General features: G+C 45.0%; 1 protein-coding gene across 2 annotated transcripts in view; it reads left to right on the top strand.

Annotated features, from left to right (window-relative positions):
• DOCK1 (dedicator of cytokinesis 1) overlaps positions 1–21,760 on the top strand; it is a 568,807-nt gene that overhangs the window by 176,898 nt on the left and 370,149 nt on the right. For both annotated transcript variants that reach the window (XM_018041175.1, XM_018041176.1), the window contains exons 24-25: positions 5,161–5,231; positions 7,965–8,071. In XM_018041175.1, coding sequence (XP_017896664.1) covers positions 5,161–5,231; positions 7,965–8,071 — 178 coding nt within the window. The remainder of the gene's footprint in view (positions 1–5,160; positions 5,232–7,964; positions 8,072–21,760) is intronic.

Raw genomic sequence — 21,760 nt, 5'->3', positions numbered from 1 at the left:
TGTCACGGGAAGTCACCTGGGGCCCGGCCTGGCATCCCCGGGGCCCTGGGCGGCATGGAGGTGGGGTGGCGGCTGAGGGCGGGTGCAGGGAGCCTGCGGGGCGACGGGACTGAGCCCTCAGCTTGAGAACCATCTGTGCAGGGCAGGGAGGTGTGGGGCGTGGGGCTCTGGGTGGTTTCAGGGTGTGCACACGTGTGACTGGAAGGGGCCGCTGGGGTGAGAACTGGGCCCCCTGGAGAGTGCAAGGCGGGAAACACAGGAGGCCCTTGAGCAGACAGTGGGGCGGGGGGGTCCCCTCCGTGGGGCCAGGTGCTGCCTCCCTTCGCCTGGAGGCATGGGCAGAGGCCAGGTGTCTGGGCAGACTTGTTTCGGCTTGAGTGGTGGACAGGGCCACGCGTCCCATTTTTCCTGAGGGTTTTGATTTCCTCTGAAGGCGGTGAGCTGAGTCGGGAGGGGCTGGGATCCTGGGCTGGAGGAGAGAGAGGCTGAAGTGGTCACCACGGCAAAGTGAAGGGTGGCGTGGAGCCCGGGACCACCAGAGATGGGGAGCTGGAGATGGGGTGCGGAGGAGACACCCCCTGCCTTCACGTCGTTCTGTCTGCCCGTCCTTGTTGTGTTATCCAGGACCGATGTGGGTTTATGTTCTTCTCTGACCTCTGTCATCCTCACGAACTGTGAGACGTGACTTCCCTGGGATCCAGGTCACCCGGCAGGATGCCCTGTTAACCAGCATTTGGGGGTCACAGTGGGTCTGGCCTGCCCTCTGTGGGTGTCGCTGTGACGTCAGGTGGCGGAGCCCTCGGGAGCCTGGTTAACGTGGTTCCCTGGGAGCCCTGGGCAGCCGAGGGTGGACCACGAAGGCCTGCCTTGTTTGCCGCTGTCTGTTGGTCTTTGTGAGCTGGTATTTATCACCTGCTGCAGGCAGATGCTGCTTCGTGGGGTTCAGGATGAAAATCGTGGTGCTGATGGGTCCTCACCCACCGGGGACCCTCACAAACTAGACAAGACAGTTTCAGGCCTGAGCGCTCAGCTGTGCAAACGTTTATTATTAAATGTCACAATAAATGTCTTTCAGTTTTTCAAAGCAACTCCAAGGTAGTTGAAGCAGAACTTCAGAAACAGGAATGAAATTGTTTCCATTTAAGGTTCTTTTCAGAAGTTGCCTCTCGAAGCGGGGAGTTGGGATTCCTTGACCTGGCTGGCATTGAAGGACGGGATAACCGTTGGGGGAAAAGGCACCGATAAGTCTGTTGTGCAGACTTTTTTTTTTTACAAATTATTTATGTATTTGCATTTTATTTTTGGCTGTGCTGGGTGTCTGTTGCTGTGCGTGGGCTTTCTCTAATTGCTGCTCATGGGGGCTTCTCTTTAACTGCGGTGTGCAGGCTTCTCATTGCAGTGGCTTCTCTTGTTAGAGAGCACAGGCTCTGGGGCACTCGGACTGCAGTAGTTGCAGCTCACGGGCTCAGTAGTTAACAACTGCTGCTGCTGCTGCTGCTATGTCGCTTCAGTCGTGTCTGACTCTGTGCGACCCTAGAGATGGCAGCCCAGCAGGCTCTGCCGTCCCTGGGATTCTCCAGGCAAGAACACTGGAGTGGGTTGCCATTTCCTTCTCCAATGCATGAAAGTGAAAAGTGAAAGGGAAGTCGCTCAGTCCTGTCCGACTCTTAGCGACCCCATGGACTGCAGCCCACCAGGCTCCTCCGTCCATGGGCTTTTCCAGGCAAGAGTACTGGAGTGGGGTGCCATTGCCTTCTCCGGTAGTTGCAACTCCCAGGCTCTGAAACATAGGCTCAGCAGTTGTGGTGCACAGGCCTGGTGGCTCTGAGACATGTGGGATCTTCCCGGACCAAGGACTGAGCCCGTGTCTCCTGCACGGGCAGGTGGATTCCTGTCCGCTGCGCCACCGGGGAAGCCCTGTAGTGCAGACTGACAGGTAACCTTGCTCCCTGTCCTTGAGCATCTTGACTGTGGAGCGTTGAAGCTTTTGTGGGGTGGTTTCACTCTCACCCTGGAGGTGGATAGACTGGCTCCACAACCTGGCAAATGGCTTCACTTTCTTATCTGTGAAAGGCATTGGTGGTAGGCCTCTCTCGTTTGGCTGTGCTGAGGGCTTATTGTCAGGAGAGGCAAGCTCCTAGAGAAGTGTCTGGCAGTTACAGAAAATTCACAGGTGACACCAGAGGAAACCGGAACTCATCTTTGAAGTTACTTGAATCTGACCGCTTAACTCTTTTTTTTTTTTTTTTAACTGTCTTATGTTTCTTTATTTTTTTTTATTTTTTATTTTTTTTTAATTTTAAAATCTTTAATTCTTACATGCGTTCCCAAACATGAACCCCCCTCCCACCTCCCTGACCGCTTAACTCTTGGACACCAGTGTTAAAAGGTCCAAGAGTCTCTCAGGCGTTTTTCATGGCTGTCCCTCTAGTAAATATATTTTTATTCATTTAAAAATGTAAGGTATAGCTTGTACATAGTCACACAGGAGAGTTCTGTGAAGAAGGCCACCTGCCTTCTTCAGTCCTTCACTAGGGGTAAGCTCTCCCCAGACTCCATCCCCGGGGAAGCCCCTGAGGTGTGCTCCCTTCCTCTAGTTGTGCCTTTTCTTGAATGATCTAAAAATGGAATCAATTTGAAGCTTTGAGCTTGTCTTACATCTCAGAATGCACTTGAGGTTCATCCACGTCATATATAACAGCGTCCGGGTATTTTTCACGACTGTGTCGTGCCCCATTGCAGGGACTCATGTCCTGGTGTTTTTCATGACTGTGTCGTGCTCCATTGCAGGGACTCATGTCCTGGTATTTTTCATGACTGTGTCGTGCTCCATTGCAGGGACTCAAGTCTTGGTGTTTTTCATGGCTGAGGTATGCTCCATTGTAGGGACTTACCTCTTGAAAACATTTAGGTTGTTTCTAGGTTTTGACAATTTCAAGTAATCGTAAACTTTCAGACACAAGGTTTTGTGTGAACCCGAGTTTGCATTTCCATGGGGCCCTTCTCAGGAGTGTGATTGCTGGGCTGCATGGGGAGTGCTTTCTCAAACTTGCGGATCCAGTTTGCTTTCAGACCTGTAGCATCTCCAGAAAGCACATGGTATGGTCAGATTTTTTTTTTTAATTTTTTTTTATTTTGGCTTAGCGGTTCTAGTAGACGTTAGTGGTATCTCTTTGTGGTCTTAAATTGCATTTCCTTGGTGGCTAGTGACGCTGAGCAGCTTGTCACGTACCTATTTGTCACCCATGGATCTTCTTTGTAAACAGTGCCTCTTCAAAAAGTCATTGGCCTGTTTTGGGCGGAAGATTGCTTTCTTATTATTGAGTTTTAAGAATTCTTTGTATATGGTGGATATAAATCTTTATCAGATGTGTGATTTGCAGTTATTTTCTCCTAGTGTGTGGTTCATCTGTTGTTATCTCAGCAGAAGTTCTTTTGAAGAGCAGAAATTCTTTATTTTGATGACATATAATTGATTACTTTTCCTTTCTTTTAGGGACTATGCTTTTGTTGTCATGTGAAAGAAATCTTTGCTTAGCCCAAATTCACAAGTATCTTCTGCCATTTTATAGGTTTTAGAATAGAAGATCTATGGATCTAAGTTCCATTTAAAGTGAATTTTTATTTAGGGAGTGAGGTATGGAAGGAGTTTCATTTGGTGCTGGAGGAGGCGGCGCCTTTGTCCCTTTGCTGCAAATCAGTTGACCATATATACTCAGGATATTCTTTTTAAAATGTGTTTCTGCCTACTTGCTTTTGGAAAACAATGCTGACAACTGTTTTTGGTAATAGGTGTGGCACTATCTCTTCATCCAGTGCTCTTTTCAATTAGATTCTGAGCTTTATTGCAGCCCCTGGAGGTATTTAGATGAAAATAGTTTCCCTCCATTTCGTTCAGGAAGTGGGGGAGGGGCGCCCAGCCTGATAGAAGGAGTCCTTTAGAGTGACAGGCAGGGGTGGGGGTCAATCCCAGCCAGGGGTCAGGACTCTTAAAATTCCAGGACTTTTCCCCGACCAGTTATAAATGATGGGCACTGAGGCTCTGGCTTCCCACCAAACGATATATATTTTTTCCCCCACCAAACTGAATTTTAATTCTAGCTCAGCTCAGTACTAACTGTGAGATCAGGGGCAAAGTCATTAACATCCCCATTGTCAGTTACCTTGCCTTCCAACACAGCGAACTTCCTGTAGGATTTATGTTGAAATTAAAGATAAAATATATAAGGATTTAGCACAGTGCAGGGGCTTCCCAGGTTGGGGCTCAGTGGTAAAGAATCCACCTGCCAACTCAGAAGAGATGGGTTCAGTCCCCAGGCCAAGAAGATCCCCTGGAGGAGGAAATGGCAATCTGCCTAGAAAATCCCACGGACAGAGGAACCTGGCGGGCTGCAGTCCGTGTGGCTGCGTAGAGTCAGATACGACTTAATGACTAAAACACCAGCAGCAGCATAGTGCAGGGCATGTATTACAATCTGTTGTTGTTAACGTCAATTTAGTCTTTGAAAGTATGGGTTTCCTAGAAGATATGGAATATGAATATGGGAAATAAAGTTACTAAAGAAGAAAACGATTCCAAGTTAAGAGACCTAGATATACAGGCAGTCATTGTTGCAGTGGAACAAAGGCAATCACTGTAGTTGTTGGCAGTGGGACGCTGCAGTGGACCCGATGGCTTGGGGGCACAGGTATTCTTTTGCTGTAACTTCCTTAGAGTTAAGGAGAAAATCACATAAAAGCTTATTAGCGCAGTGTAGGCATTCACTGGCAACCCACTCCAGTACTCTTGCTTGGAGAATTCTGTGGACAGAGGAACCTGACCGACTGCAGTCCATGGGGGTCGCAAAAAGTCGGACACAACTGAGCGACAAACTTTCAACTTTCACTTCTCAGGCATTCAGAGAGCAAGCAAAGAATATTGGTTTAAGCGAATGCTGTTGTTATTATTATGTGTCAGGATAACCATGTAACAAATCTCCACTGTTTGTGTATCAGAGGCTTTTTATCACCCTCTGTTGCTGTTGTGTTTAGCTGTCAGCTTCTCATCTGGAAGTGTTGCCTTCTTGATGTGCGTCTGGTTCTTCATAGTGGTTGCAATTTTGTATTCACATTTGCCAAACTGCATGACGCCCAACCTTCTTCTCTGTTCTTGGTTTGCAGGGGGCAGCGCTGAAGTACTTGCCAACTATTGTCAACGATGTGAAATTGGTATTTGATCCCAAAGAGCTCAGGTAAGGAAGCACCCAGGGCGAAGGATTCCCACGTACTGTGCTTGGCCTCCTTTAGTTCATGCGATGCCCAGGGTTCTGGCTCATATCCACGTAGGTCCGTGCCCTGAATCCTTCTGGAACATGCTCTAGCTCATTATGTCTTTATGTGAAAAAGGAATCATCTATCAACAGTCAAAATAGTTTCTTTAGAAGATTAATTTTAGCTTCACGCATAAATAATACAAATTTGGCATTTTGCATCCTTTAGAGTTGAAAATTCAATACATGGTTCTTGGGTTTGGGTTTTGTTTTCTGCACCTAAACGTTTTGACACAGGAACCTTAGTTTTCGTGTCTCACCTCCTCCACACAGCTTCTCTCCAGGGGTTTCCTGACCGAGAGCAGTGAACCTCAGACAGAGCAGCCGGAGGTTGTCAGTTAAGGTTATACTAAAACCAAAACCAAACCAAACCAAACTCCAGGCGAGGTGGACGTTGGCTGTCAGACCTCGGAGTCACGCTGGGGATGGAACCCTTCCTTTCGCCTTTCAGTGTTGCTACCCCCCTGTCTAAGCCCGGTCTCAGGTGTACACCATGCGGATGTCACTGCGTTTGGAAAAGAGGTGTCATGAGCAAGTGGGTACATGGCCTCTGTGACCCCAGACATCACAGCACCGTCCTCGTCCGATCCTTGACTGGATTTTCTTAAAATTAATTTATTTATGTTAATTGGAGGCTAATTACTTTACAATATTATGGTGGTTTTTGCCATACATTGACATGAATCAGCCATGGGTGTACACGTGTCCCCCATCCTGAACCCCCACCCCCCCCACCCCATCCCATCCCTCAGGGTCATCCCAATGCACTGGCCCTGAGCGCCCCGTCTCATGCATCGAACCTAGGCTGGCGATTTGATTTAACAGTTGATACAGTAAACTTATCCCCAGGTCATGGCACCATTTGACCAGCCAGAAAAGCCCCCCTACATATTGGCACAGGGCCCTGTGTCCCCTGGGTGGTTAAATGGAGTGAAAAGCAGTCTTCCTCCCTGCACTTTATGTCCACCATAGGTCACTCCTGCTCTGGGAGTGAGGGGCGAGGGGCTCCTGGGGAGCTGCTCGCCTCATGAATCATCTCGTGTCTGATGTGCCCAGGGATTTAGTGTCCCACGCGGACACATTTGTTTGTGGCCCCTGGGCACCGACAGTGCCAGTTCTAGCTTAACAGGCGCTCGATGAGAAAAGGAGGAACAAATGGGCCCTTGGGCACCGTGTCTGCCCGCTTAGGTCTCTGGACGCCCGGCTCTCAGACAGTGGTCAAGGCAATAGCAGCCCCACTGGATCCCGGGACTTGCTGAATGTCGGGCTCCTTCCCAGATCTTCTGAATTAGAAATTGCGGTGGGGTCCAGCCATTTGGCTTCAAAGATCCCTCCAGGTGCTTCCAATGAATGCTCCTGTTTGAGAACCTCAGATATGGAGAAAGCGGAATGGGTGGGGAGCTGAGGTTTGGTGTGTCATGGCCTCACTCTGGGCCTGCCTTCCTGGGGCTCAAGGGCCAGGCCTTCGCTCATTATTGGGGTGACGTCCATGTTCACAGCTGGTGTATGTGCCTTGTGCCTGAGGACCACCCCCCCCCCGCCCCTTCCCCAGGACCAGTGCCATCTGCTCTTGGGCCCTTGACTCTTTCTGCATGCGTGGGTTCTTCTTCAGTGACTTTGAAAATCATGGATGTGTTTTTCCCTCTTTGGAAGATTGAGTCATGTTGTGATGATACAGAAGAAATCACAGAGGAGAATAGCTCAAAGTTATAATGATTCCATGATGATCTGGATCCTTCCGGTTATCTTCTGTGCATGCACGTGCGCGCACACAAACACACATACACCCCCGTACACCTCTAAATGAATTCAACATTGCATTCTGTAGTTTACAATAGACTTCCTGCACTGAAGGCATCTTGGTTTCCCACATCCCGAAGGAGACTTCTACACTGTTACCATAATCTAACGTCAGAACAGTTTCATCACCCCAGTAAGATTCCTCATGCCTGTGAAGAGTCACTGCCCACTCCCACTCCAGTGCTCGGCAACCGCTAATCTTTCTGTCTGTATAGGTTTGCCTTTTCTGGGCATTTCATATAAGCAAAGTCACACAATATGTGGCCTTTTGTGACAGGCTTCTTTCACTTAGTGTAATGTGTTCAAGGTCTGTGAATGTCAGAAATTCATTTTTTTTTAATGGGTGAAGTGTTTATCCATTCATCAGTTGATGGACATCTGGGTTTTTCCATTTTTCACGTGTAATGGATAGCGTTTCTTTGATTCATGCACAGGGCTCTGGGTGGAAGTATGTTTTCATTTCTGCGTATACACCTAGAGGTGCAAGTGCTGGGTCTGATGGTAACTATGGTAACATTTTCAGGAACTGCCAGACTGTGTTCCCAAGTGGCTCCCCCATGCTGCCTTCCCACCAGCATGGCATGAGGGTACTGGCTCCTTCACATCCTAGCCAACACTTGGTATTGGTGCTCTTTTCAGTTATGGCCATTTTAGTGGGTGTGAAATGAACAAGAACATCATAAAGCATTCTTTGGGGTGAGATTTTGGTCCATACTATATAACGGGCCTCATTCAACATTCTGGTGGCTCTTAATGACCATTCAGTGAGCTCACGTCTCAGTACCGTCTTGTATTCTGTTGGGTTATTTTGTAGTATATCCTTCAACTCTCTCCCTTGGGTTTTTCCTTTTACAGCAAAATGTTTACTGATTTCATCCTAAATGTCCCCGTGGGTTTGCTGACCATTCAGAAGCTGTATTGCTTGATTGAAATAATTCACAGTGACCTCTTCACACAGCATGGTGAGTGAAACCCTGAGAATCACTAAATTGTCACATTAATCATTGTCTGGAGACCTTGACCCTTCTGAATTCTCTCTTTGTCAAAAGGAGTGGGGAGGTTGCCCCCAATTAAAACAGCTGCGTCACAAGAAAGGAAGATTTAGCCCTTGCCAGCGAATGGTAATTGACATCTACTGTAGGTAATACATCATTGAGAAATGAAGGCCAATCCTCGTAGTTTGGAATTTAGGTGTATATCAAGGCCCTCGGATAATCAGCATACATTGTAGCCTTTAAGATGTGTGATTATCTATCCTGGGGAGGCAATCACTGACTTCCATTGAGATGATTGCAATGAAAAGTTTCAAATTTTCTTTCAACCTCGAAGTAATGGTTCTGTCTTAGCCTGAACTTAGCATTTTGTGATAGGGCTTCCTCAAACCCTGCGCAAAGGAGAAAGAATTTGAATGATTCCTCAACTCATTTATCCTGAGGACACTTTATGTTTCCACATGTTATCTCCCTACCCTTTTTTATTAATCACTTTCTTTCTGTTTGGACAGATTGAATTAATATTTTACACTTGTCAAGAAGTTTTATTGAAAGCTTAAGACCTTTGCATAATCCCACGGCCTTCCTCATTTATTGGAGGGAGACGGGAAGGCTGTTGAGTGATATTCTGATGGAACGGCACACATTTTTTCTGCTCCATTTCTGTCCCGCTGTTTGGCCTTTCATTTTCTTCTGTCCTCATGTGTGGTGTTGTTCCAGAGATGGAGCAGCTCAGTTTCCTGTGGAGAACTCAGTGTGTCTGGTTAATCGTGTGTACCATCTGGACTACTGGACCCTATGTTTTTTATCTTATTTCTTGATTTAACTTTATACAATTCCCTGTAGTCTATACTTATAGCGAAGGCTTAGGTTAAGAGGAAATGTTAAGACTTCGTCTGAGTGGGAGTCTTTTTCTGGAGAAAGCACATGAAGCCAAGAAGTGAGTGGCTTCCTGCAGCCCTTCCAAACATCGTTCTCTATTTGTCACTTGCGTAAAAGAAAGTCAACTCTGTCACCATTGCTTGTGACTTAGAGCTCACACATCTCCTTAAGCCGGTACTCCAACGGTCCGTGTTTCAAGCTCTCCTTGGAAGGCTGGATATTGAATTGCTCATTCTTCAGATGTTACTAAAGCTTGGGGACTCTTTGGGGCCCTTGGCGGGGCATGTGGTAGAGGTGATTTGTGAAGACGTGGCCTCATTGTTTCTTTCCATATCAACTAAACTTGATGCCACAGCAGGTAAAATCCCCTGAAAATTTTATATCTGGATCTTATTAGGGAGATTACTAATATCTCTTCTTCCAGCCATCCAACCCTAAGACACAAACACACACACACGTCCACCACTATTACCATCAACTTTTCTGAGTTAACAATTGTCAGAAAGTAACAATCATTAAGGATTAACTGTACTTGGCTTCCCTGGTGGCTCAGACGGTAAAGCGTCTGCCTGCAATGAGGGAGACCTGGGTTCGATCCCTGGGTTGGGAAAATTTCTCAGAGAAGGAAATGGCCATCCACTCCAGTACTCTTGCCTGGAAAATCCTGTTAGGCTCCTCCGTCCATGGTGTGGCAAAGTGTCGGATACGACTGAGCGACTTCACTTCTTTTCGTACTTGTCTTTTACTGAGTGTTTTTATAGGGAAGACCTTTTTGCAGACAAATGACAGCTATTTCAAAATTTCTGTTGAACACTCTGTCCCACATGCCAAATGAATGAGGTCCTTTTGAGTAAGGACCTAAGGCATAAATAGTTCAGTTAAACATACTAAAATAGATCTGCTTTTAAGAATGTATTTCAGGGAGGTGTTTTCTTCTGTGGAAGCTTACACATGTTTTTAGCTAGTAGATTGCATGAAGGCAAACCTAGGATTTGTTTTTGAGGATTATGGCAGTCTGTGTGTTTGGCAGTTGCTCTCTTTACTGTCCTCAATTTCTGTTCTCATTCTTGTTTTATGTCTTTTTTTTTTTTAAATCTTAGACTGTCTTAAGCCTTGTTTAGAAACATGGAGCATAAAAATAAATATTTAGCTTTGTTTGACAGGGAATTACCAGGATATATCATATTTTAGAATGATCAACTTAGTATCTTTCTAGATATTACAGAGGTTGGAATCGAATCTCAATAGCCAGATGTACCCACGGTAGTCAATGAGATCGTAGGAAATAAATGAATCCAGAATTATTATGGGCAGTGATGAATGAGCCAAAATTAGCCTGAAGCTTCATGTCTTACACGCAGCTCTAGAACTGTCCCATTATTAGATGATGTCTGAGCCATAATTGGCTCCCCAAATGTACTTCCAGACACTTACTGGCCGCCTGGAAGCATTTCAGAATGTGCTGTCCAATGTAAAAATGGCCCCGTGTACAGGCTTTGAGTTTTCACAATCTTTTTGGGTAAACACAGCAAAGACAACCTTGATTTTTCTCACCTCAGACTCCTTGCATCTTCAGAGTTACCAAGAGCCATCTTACCCCCTTGTCAGGAAAGATATAACACTGGAAATCTTCCAGTTGGTTTGTTCTTACAATGTCATTGCTTGTGCAAAATATTCTTTGCCACATTTGGTATAAATATTTAAAGGCAAACTGTTTTCTGATGAGATACGATGGCTGTGAGTGTCTTCCCTTGTTCCATTCTTTGTTAATTTGTAAAAAATGTAGTTGCCCATGCCCTCTTTCCTGATCCAAGTGGGATCACTCAAACTAGCTCCTTTGGTGTCTAGATCTTCAGAATGCGTCCTGGCCAGATTCGGCAGCGCCAGCTGCGGACTGCACTGGATGGTCTGCGTTCTCGGGGGGTGTGGTTGGAGGGGCTCCCTGTCTGGCTCTTCCGGCTCCTCTATTGGGCTCTGGGGGTGAGTCTTTGCTCATCAGCATGCGTGTTGCTCCTCTCATAGCAGAGACTCTGTTGCTTTGCTCCAAAACGCTTCTTTCCATCTCCCTCCAATATCAAAGATATTCCAGTCTCATTTTGATGGGAATAGCAAGCTGATTTGGGTGCAGTGGGGCTGGGAGTGAATTCTGAGATGGGCATTGCCCCTCTGCAGGAAAGCCTTCCCTTGCCAGGCGTGGGTCCCAGCAGGCCAAGGCTTACAGGGTGCAGGTTAGCTCAGCCTGCTCCTCTTCTGTCCTCTTAAAGGACCAGGAATCAGAGGATCCAGCTGAGTTTGTTAGGCTACAGCAGGAGAAGTGTCTTTTGGCAGAGACAGTTGTGTTTGGCCCGAACTGGTCTGGACATCACGGGCACTGTCGCTGCCATCTGTTCACAGCTGTACGAGTTGCGATGCTCCTTCTGAGTCAGGTCCTCGCAGCTCCTGTTACCTCCGTATCCTCTACCCTGATCCGAAGGAAACTGGAGTCCTTTACAGAGCTGTCCTTCCCACTGCTCATTAACAGTTGCCATCCCTAGAAGACTATACCTCCTTGGCAGAACAGAGGATGTATTCTGCATTGTAGATGCAAGTGTGGCTGTGGATTTGAGTTTTGGCTTTTGTATTCGGGAAACAGAGCTCGCAATGTAGAGGTCTCCCCCTAGTATAAGAAGGCCGTTCAGAAGCCGGAGCGTGGACCTGGCCGTCCTGAGTGCTGGCTGTGGTAGATGACTGATGGCGTCAGTGTCTCAGCCCCTCTGGAGACCGCCAGCGAGCTCGGAGCTCAGGACTGGCTGTCGGCCACATCCGCCTCTTCTCTGTGCTCTGCCTGTCTTCCTTTGCTTGGTTTACAAAAGAAAATGAATGACTGGCTTGCATCATTTCTTCTATAAATGATTTTGTGTGTGTGTTAGTCACTCAGTCGTATCTGACTCTTTTGTGACCCCATGGACTGTAGCCCGCCAAGCTCCTCTGTCCATGGGATTCTCCAGACAAGGATACTGGAGTGACCTAGCATTCCCTTTTCCCGTAGATCTTCCCAACCCAGGGATCGAACCTGGGTCTCACGCATTGCAGGCAGATTCTTTACTGTCTGAGCCACCAGGGTAGTGGCTTCCTCATTATTTTGCTTCCTCATTATTAAAGAACTACATGTTTCTGAGCTCTTCTCTGTAATGAGGGCAGGCAGCCTATAAGAGGATTGCAAGCGTGTGTGGACTTTGTGATCAGATTGCCTGCGTTCACATCCTACCTCTGTGACCTGCTAACTCAGTGACCTCCGCTAAGTTACCCTGCAGGCTTCAGTTTCTCCAGCTGCCCTTTTCCTCTTGCCAAGATTACATTACCTGCAGATTGATAAATGTGTGATACTGAGATCTGCACTCAGCATTTAATGCACATTCAATAAATGTTAGGCCTGTCTCTTCATTTTTGTTGAAGATTTCATAGAAAAATAGCAGATGAGACCTTGTCCTCGTTGAGGAAGGTATTATCATGTCAAATACATGCTGAAAGAAAATTGGTGAAAAGAAGATAGATTCAGATCAAATACTGAAAGGGATTAAATAGGGAGCTTCCCCCGAGAGGCGCTCAGATCACCGTGCAGGGAATACCCCAGACATGCTGCCCACGGCTCCTCTGGCCACTCTCCACACTGTGTGCTCATCGCCTGGTTCTGCAGGGAATACCCCGGACATGCTGCCCCACGGCTCCTCTGGCCACTCTCCACACTGTGTGCTCATCGCCTGGTTCTGCAGGGAATACCCCGGACATGCTGCCCCATGGCTCCTCTGGCCACTCTCCACACTGTGTGCTCATCGCCTGCTTTCCTTCTAGGCTTGCTTATTTTCTGTGGTCCTTCCTTGGGATGAGAGGGCTTTGATCATGGCCCTGTTGTTTTTCTATTGCTGCTACCTAGAACAAGGCCTTCAAGCCAGTTCATATATGAACTGAGAACTTCCAAATGTTCAAGCTGGGTTTAATAAAAACAGAGGAACCAAAGAGCAAATTGCCAACATTTGTTGGACCATAGAGAAAACAAGAGAATTCCAGAAAAACCTCTACTTCTACATCATTGACTACGGGAAAGCCTTTGACTGTGTGGATCACAACAAACTGTGGAAAATTTTTAAAGAGATGGGAATACCAGACCACTTTGGCTGTCTCCTGAGTATGCGGGTCAAGAAGCAACAATGAGAAACAGACATGGAAAAACGGACTGGTTCAGAATCAGGAAAGGAGTATGTATATTGTCACCCTGCTTATTTAAATTCTATGCAGAGTTCACCATGCTAAATGCCAGGTTGGATGAATCACTTCTCTGGTGGCTCAGCTGGTAAGGAATCCGCCTGCAATGCAGGAGACCCCCATTCGATCCCTGTGTCAGAAAGATCCTCTGGAGAAGGGCTAGGCTATCCACTCTGGTATTCTTGAACTTCTCTGGTGGCTCAGCTGGTAAAGAGTTAGCCTGCAATGCAGGAGATCTGGGTTCGATCCCTGGGTCTGGAAGATCCTCTGGAGAAGGGAACGGCTACCCACTCCAGTATTCTGGCCTGGAGAATTCCATGGACTGTTTAGTTCATGGGGTCACAAAGAGTTGGACATGACTGAGCAACTTTCACAGGAATCACAGGCTGGAATCAAGATTACTAAGAGAAATATCAACAGCCTCAGATATGCAGATGACACCACCCTAATGGCAGAAAGTGAAGAGGAACTAAAGAGTCTCTTGATGAAGGTGAGAGAAGAAAGTGAAAAAGGTGGCTAGAAACTCAACATTGAAAAAACTAAGATCATGGTACCTGGTCCCATCACTTCATGGCAGATAGAAAGGCAAAAAGTGGAAGCACTGGCAAATTTTTCTTCCTTGGGCTCCAAAATCACTGCGAATGGTGACTGCAGCCATAAAATTAAAAGACCTTCGCTCCTTGGAAGGAAAGCTATGACTAACCTAGACAGCAGATTAAAAAACAAAGATAACGCTAGCCAACAAAGTTCTGTATAGTGAAAGCTGTGGTTTTTCCAGTAGTCATGCATAGATTTGAGAGTTAATCCATAAAGAATGCTGACAGCCGAAGAATTGTTGCTTTCTAATTCTGGTGCTGGAGACAACTCTTGAGAATCCCTGGACTGCAAGGATATCAAAGAAGTCAATACTAAAGGAAATCAATCCTGAATAGTCACTGGAAGGACTAATGCTGAAGCTGAAGCTCCAGTGCTTTGACCATCTGATGAGAAGAGCTGACTCTTTTGGAAAAGACCCTGATGCGGGGAAAGGTTGAAGGCAAAAGGAGAAGGTCGTGGTAGCGGATGAAATGGTCGGGTGGCATCATCGGCTCAGTGAACATGAATGTGAACAAACTCTGGGAGATAGTGCAGGACCAAGGTGCCTGGTGTGCCAGTCCATGGAGTGGCAAGGATTCAGGAGTGAACAACAACAGCAAAACAGGGCTTGGCTCATGATGCGTGTTTATTGAATGTTCACGCCCAGCACGTCTTTCCCTGGGGAGCAGTGCAGAGAAGAAAGCGTGCCGTGCGTGTCGGGTTCACTTGCTCTAAGGGAGGGGACGTCCTGTGTCTGTGTGGGGGAAGATGGCCTTCTCTCCCTGTCTAGGCTCTGAGCGGGTTGCTCATGGAGTAGGGAGGACCTGTCTTTAAGGAGAAGTAACAGAAGGAGAGAAGGAAGACGGTGAGAGACCTGAGGTACAGAGGGCCATCTGTGAGCAGTTGTGTGCAGTTAAGGTCGTGGTCTCTTTGCTTTCGATTTTATTATTTCCCTGTTTTGTGGAAAGAAGAATTTCAACAAGGGACAGTTCAAGATGGCTCTTCATTAAAATTACGGAGAAACTTGAACATACAGGAAAATGAGAAGAGTGTAATAACAAATGCCTATGTTCCCCTCACTGGGCTTCAGATGCTAGTAAGTTGTAGTCCTGTTTTTTATCTCTGTGCCTGTTCCCTAGATGTTTTTATTTTTAAATATATTTTATTGAAATATAGTTGACTTACGGCGTTGTTCATTACTGCTGTACAGCCAAGTGATTCCGTCTCACACACACACACACACACACACACACACACTCTCTCTCACACACTACATTTGCTGCTGTTCAGTCACTCAGTCGTGTCTGCGTCTTTGTGACCCCACGGACTGCAGCATGCCAGGGTCCTCTGTCCTTCACTGTCTTTTTCATGTTCTTTTCCATTATGGTTTATTCCCAGGATATTGCATATAGTTCCCTGTACTATGCAGTAGGACTTTGTAGTTGATCCATTCTATGTCTAATAGCTTGCATCTGCTCATCCCAAATTCATCCCAACTAATCCCAATCCATTCCTCCCCTCACGCTCCCCCAGATAGGCTGAAGCAAATCCTAGCCTTCACAGTGTTTCGGGAGGGTGGCTTTTTAAATGTGAGCCTGTAGTCAGAAGAGATGGCATTGTTTCAGAAGAGGAAGGAGGTGCGGAGGGGCTGGTCCCTATGCTGATGTCAGGAGCCCTGGGCTGTTCCTTTTCCTGGTCCCTGGCTGAGGGGAAGGGCTTGGGCTCTTTATCCTGCCCTGTGTGGATAGCCGGAGAATGGACAGGAATGGCTCCAAGCATTGTCTAGAGATGTGATCTGACTACTTGAAAGCTGGTTAAATAGATTTTGTGCTTCACAAAAAGGTAACTCTTCCAAATAATCTGTGGCATGGAGTGAGCAGACTTTTAAATCAAGTTAAAATAGAAGGAAAGGTCAAAGCTTCATCCTTTGTATATTTGTAGCTTTGTTCCCATGTGATTACATAGTTGCCCACCTATCTGACAAAAGCTATGAAGATTAAAGCTTCGATCCTATTATAGAAATGAAAGGTTTCAGTGTAATTAAATTAACATAAACACAAGGACACTATGGTTTGGGATTTATGCTGACAAAAATATTTCACATTAATGTTATAGAAACTGGAATAAAAGAAATCAAGCTGAGATAGCATTGACTTAAATTTGTCAAGCACATTGGGCATACTTGCAAACAGCTGAAGTGGAGACATTCTGTTACCCACATGGCTCCTTTCTGCTGTGCTTCTGCACCTGAGACCTGAGGAAAGCTCATTCCAGTAACACTGAATTTCCTTGCCTTTCAGGATCTAGTTTTTCTGTATTCTCATATTGAAAGTGACAGAAGTAACTGACAGATTTTCTTTCAGTTCAGTTCAGTTCAGTCGCTCAATCATGTCCGGCTCTTTGTGACCCCATGATCTGTAGCACGCCAGGCTTCCCTGTCCATCACCAACTCCTGAAGCTGGCTCCAACTCATATTCCTTGAGTCAGTGATGCCATCCAACCATCTCATCCTGTCTTCCCCTTTTCCTCCCACCTTCAGTCTTTCCCAGCATCAGGGTCTTTTCTGAAAAGTCAGTTCTTCACATCAGGTAGCCAAAGTATTAGAGCTTCAACTTCAGCATCAGTCCTTCCAATGAATATTCAGGACTGATTTCCTTTAGGATTGACTGGTTGGATCTCCTTGCAGTCTAAGGGACTCTCAGGAGCCTTCTTCAACAGCACAGTTCAAAAGCATCCATTCTTTGGCGCTCAGCTTTCTTTATGGTCCAGCTCTCACATTCATACATGACTACAGGAAAAACCATAGCTTTGACTAGACAGAAGTTTGTCAGCAAAGTAATGTCTCTGCTTTTAAATATACTGTTTAGGTTTGTCATAGCTTTTCTTCCAAGGAGCAAGTGTCTTTTAATTTTGTGGCTGCAGTTACCATCTGCAGTGCTTTTGGAGCCCAAGAAAGTAGTCTGTCAGTGTTTTCATTGTTCACCCATCTATTTGCCATGAAGTGATGGGACCAGATGCCATGATCTTAGTTTTTTGAATGTTGAGTTTTAAGTCAGTTTTTTCACTCTCCTCTTTCACTTTCATCAAGAGGCTCTTTAGTTCCTCTTCACTTTCTGCTGTAAGGGTGGTGTCATCTGAATATCTGATGTTATTGACATCTCTCCCAACAATCTTGATTCTAGTTTATGCTTCATCCAGTCTGGCATTTCTCATGATGTACTCTGCATATAACTTAAATAAGCAGGGTGACAGTGTACCGCCTTGACGTACTCCTTCCCCAATTTGGAATCAGTCTGTTGTTCCATGTTTGGTTCTAACTGTTGATACTTGACCTACATACATATTTCAGGAGGCAGGTAAGGCAGTCTGTTATTCCTCTGTCTCTAAAAATTTTCCATAGTTTGTTGTGGTCCATAGAGTCAAAGGCTTTGGTGTAATCAGTAAAGCAGAAGTGGATATTTTTCTGGCATTCTCTTGCTTTTTCTGTGATCCAGTGGATGCTGGCAATTTGATCTCTTTGCCTTTTCTAAATCCAGCTTGAATATCTGGAAGTTCTCGGTTCACGTACTGTTGAAGCCGTACTTGGAGAATTTTGAGCATTAGTTTGTTATCATTTGAGATGAGTGCAATTGTGCAGTAGTTTGAACATTCTTTGGCATTGCCTCTCTTTGGGATTGGAATGGAAAGTGACCTTTTCTAGTCCTGTGGCCACTGCTGAGTTTTCCAAATTTGTTGGCATTTTGAGTACAGCACTTTCACAGCATCATCTTTTAGGATTTGAGATAGCTCAGATGGAATTCCATCACCTCTGCTAGTTTTATTCATAGTGATGCTTTGTAACACCAACTTGACTTCACATTCCAGGATGTCTGGCTCTAGGTGAGTGATCACACCATCGTGGTTATCTGGATCATGAAGATCTTTTTTCTACAGTTCTTCTGTGTATTCTTTCCAGCTCTTCTTAATATCTTCTGCTTCTGTTAGGTCCATACTATTTCTGTGCTTCATTGTGCCCTTTCAGCTTTGCATGAAATGTTACCGTAGTATATCTAACTTTCTTAAAGAGATCTCAAGTCTTTTCCATTGTATTGTTTTCCTCTATCTCTTTGCATTGAGTCCTTAGAAAGCCTTTCTTATCTCTCCTTGACATTCTTTGAAACTCTGCATTCAGATGGGAATATCTTTCCTTTTCTCCTTTGCCTTTTGCTTCTCTTCATTTCTTAGCTATTTGTAAGGCCTGCTGAGACAACACGGTCCACTGGAGAAGGGAACGGTAAACCACTTCAGTATTCTTGCCTTGAGAAGCCCATGAACAGTATTTCCTTCAGAACTGAAATATACTTACCTTGTGTCATAAGTTGTTTTTACAGGGTAGTAAGGTTTGGAGAATAAAGATTTGGAGACTTAGTGGCAACACTGTCTCTTTCCAGTCTTGATAGTAGTTTGGTTTAGTGCTCTTGGTGAATTACTTTGGTTTTAGCTTTACTATTCATTGGGACCCCTTTGTTTGTTTTTATTTTTTCCTCTGATGTTTGCCATCTGGCAGTGAGGAGGAATGGACAATGTGTCATTCCCTCATTCTCTGGCCATTCCTGTGGCTCTGTCCTTCAATATAACGAATAGGCTCCTTTTAGACATGTTCATCAGCCTCATCAAACCTCACTTGTCTTCCATTTTTGAACACTACAGAGCTTCTTTAAAATGTAGGCCTAGAGAGCTTAAAAATTATTTCCCTCATTCTTATTTTCAGGTGATTGAGTCTTCCAGTTATCAAGCAGAGGTGAGAACATTAGTTACAGCAACCCTCGAAAATCTGAGGCCAAAGACTCAGATGCCTAGTGGGACTCCTAGTAGGAATTATTGGTTCAGACTTCTAGACTGTTTTCATCGTCATTCCGTCCAAAATAGAAAATTCATATCTCTAAAAAATTACCCTGTTAATCAGTTTGTCATGCTTTAAATCGTAGAAAGGGAACCTGTGTGTTTAATACAGACCTGTAGTAAAATATACCTTCTTGATGCTTTGGATCCATAAACAAATCTCAAAAGAGATTTCTCTTCATTGAAAGGGATCCTAAAACCAGAAGTACTCTGTCGTAGCTTTGTTAACTTGACGGATGTTACACAGAAAGAAAAATTGGGGTTGTAGTGTTGTATGTGGCAGTTACTTAATGTACCACTTGTGTAGCTTTCTGGAATACTTTAATTAGATAGTTGTGCTGAAGACTTCTAACGAACATTACCAGCTGTGAAACCCAAAGACTAATTTCTTAAATAATTATGGAATATAAATACAATTTTCTCCATTTTTTTCATGCCCTGAGAAAATTTTAATCTTTATCTGTAACATAGTGTACTTTTTTTCATCCCTAATTCAATATGTCCGTCTACAGCTTTCATTGTATGTGTTTTTGAAAACATCACTTGTTAAAACAGGGCAGTCTTTTAGAAGTGGTTTAATGAATCTGGGAGGGTGAACTCAATTTCAGTTTCTTAATTATATCCATTTAAATTCCATTATAATTTGTTGAGCACCTAGCATGTGCTCAGGACTGTTGGTGAGCAAATTTGAGTCCTCTGAGAGGCCTCAGAGCCATTTAAAAATATTTAATTGGAAAAGAGTAATTTTCTTAATTTACAGATAACCACCCAGGAGTTAACTGGCAAGTTTCACTTGGTAAGCAGAGTCCCAGGCAGAGAGCTGTCCGCCACCATGGTGCTGATTAAGGACTTTCCTTGTTACAAATCCATTACCTACTCTTAAGCTGATTCGCATCCACTGTACGAGTAATGCATTCTGAAAACTGAATTCACTTAAGATGCCATATGGAACAAGATAAAATACAAGTATGTGAATAAATAAGCACATACATAAATGAAACATAAGCCGTGTAGCGTGTTGTGCTCATGTGCTTATGGAGTTTTCCTAGCCTTCTCTCTCTTTTTCTGTGTGATTAAATTGGTGGCGTCAAGTTCCTCAGGGTGCAGTTGGTCTAACCTTTATCAATAGTCTATTGGTTCTCTGTTCTGCGCTCCCCTCTGAGTGAACTTCTGTCCCTGTTGCTTGATGTTATTGTCACAAGGAGCAGTCTTAGAAAGGCCGGCTTGATTGTCCCTTATCGAGTCATGCTCACACTGGCGCTAGGACTCTGAGTCTCCCCAGTTCATGGTCCCTCGTGTTGCCTACAGAAACTTGGCTGGGACAGTTGGAGGGTCCTCAACTCAGCCTGCAGTCTCCTGAGTTCTCTTTTGAGATGCTGTTTTTTTTATTTCCGTTGCATAAACTCCTCTCTGAGGGCGTAGTCCTTCCCTCAAGATGGAGGGGACAGACCATAAGGTTTAGACATTGTCTTTTAACCATATAGCTCATCACTGGGGCAACTAGTAGACGAGCGCTGGGCTGCACAGGCCAAGACCTATATTCTTGGTTCCCTTCACACACTTGGGTAAATGAATGCACACAACTCCCCAGCCCCATTTTCCAGTCTTTGTTTCCTCATCTTCCATACAGTACGGTTCTGCCCAAGGACTGGCAAGCCTATAGCATTCCTCTCAAAGGTCCTGAGACACCTCCTTGATGCATTTCTACCCAGAGAACAAATTCCCGGTCTGACCAGAACTTTGCACACTACCTTCCCTGGCATTTTGCTTGAGTCTTACAAATATTTTCATCTGCCTTTTTTTTTTTTTTTTGGTCTGCTTTTAAATGGGACTCATTTGAGATTTTTCTCCAGTGATTCTTCTTTCATTTGACAAGGTATTTCTTATTATAATCTGAATTTGCTGAAGAATTGATGCTTTTAAATTGTGGTACTGGCGAAGACTCTTGGACTTCAAAGAGATCAAACCAGTCGATCCTAAATGAAATCACCTCTGAGTACTCATTGGAAGGATTGTTGCTGAAGCTCCGATATGTTGCCTACCTGGTATGAAGAAGCTGACTCATTGGAAAAGACCCTGATGCTGGGGAAGATTGAAGGCAGAAGGAGAAGGGAACAGCAGAGGATAAGATGGTTAAATAGTATCACCAACTCAATGGACATGAACTTGGGCAGCTCTGGGAGATGTTGGAAGACAGGGAAGCCTACTGTGCTGCAGTCCATGGGACTGCAAAGAGTCACGCATGACTTAGTGACTGACAACAACAACATAATATTAATGAACGGTTACTCTCTATGATTACAGTTCTCCAGACTGAAGGAGACAAAATATCTGCTACGCCTCTCCCTTCTTTAAAAGATGACACAATTTATAAGAGGCCCTTTGGCTTCAGCCAGAAGACATATCTTTGACCAACTTCTTTTTCTCTTGTTCTACAAGCTATATCTTGCCCTGTTCCCTTCCAGTTTTCAAGATACTTTTAATTGCTCTGTCACTCTCTCAATTAAAGTTTTGTGACATTGGGTACCTCAGAGCTGACAGGCAGATTATCTTATTTCCGATTATTTCAGCACTTGGCCAAGTGGTGCTGAGAATCCTCTGACCAGAATACGTACAAAAGGACTGCCTGTTGGTAGGAATAGAAACACAGAGCAGGGCAGTTGTATTTACTCCACTTCACAGACCAAGATCTAAAGTTCAGAAAGGGAAACTGATATGCTTAGGGTTACTTGATGTGAATTTACCCTGCTGGTACTGCTAATGATCACTTAGGTAAAGTGAATTAAAATGATTCTTGGAAAAATTTAATCTTCATTAGACATGTAAAGTTACCTGAATCACACATGTTTACACACGTTTACATGCACAGTCATCTGGCTTTGGGATCAGACATCTCATTCTAGTTCAGCGGCTGCCTGGTCCCTACACTGGCTGCTTGTCCCCACGTCTGTACAGCTGGGACATGAATAGATTGCTCCTGTTATCCCTTCCATTGCTGGCTCTGTGTTCCGCATTTCTGGCGCTGGAAGATTTGTACAGAGGGAGAGAGTTATTTGAACAAATTGAATCATGTGGGTA

The sequence above is a fragment of the Capra hircus genome, chromosome 26 (genome assembly GCF_001704415.2).
Source record: "Capra hircus breed San Clemente chromosome 26, ASM170441v1, whole genome shotgun sequence".
NCBI lineage: Eukaryota > Metazoa > Chordata > Mammalia > Artiodactyla > Bovidae > Capra > Capra hircus.
Note: the sequence above shows the minus strand (reverse complement) of the source record. Positions and strands in the feature narration are given on the sequence as shown.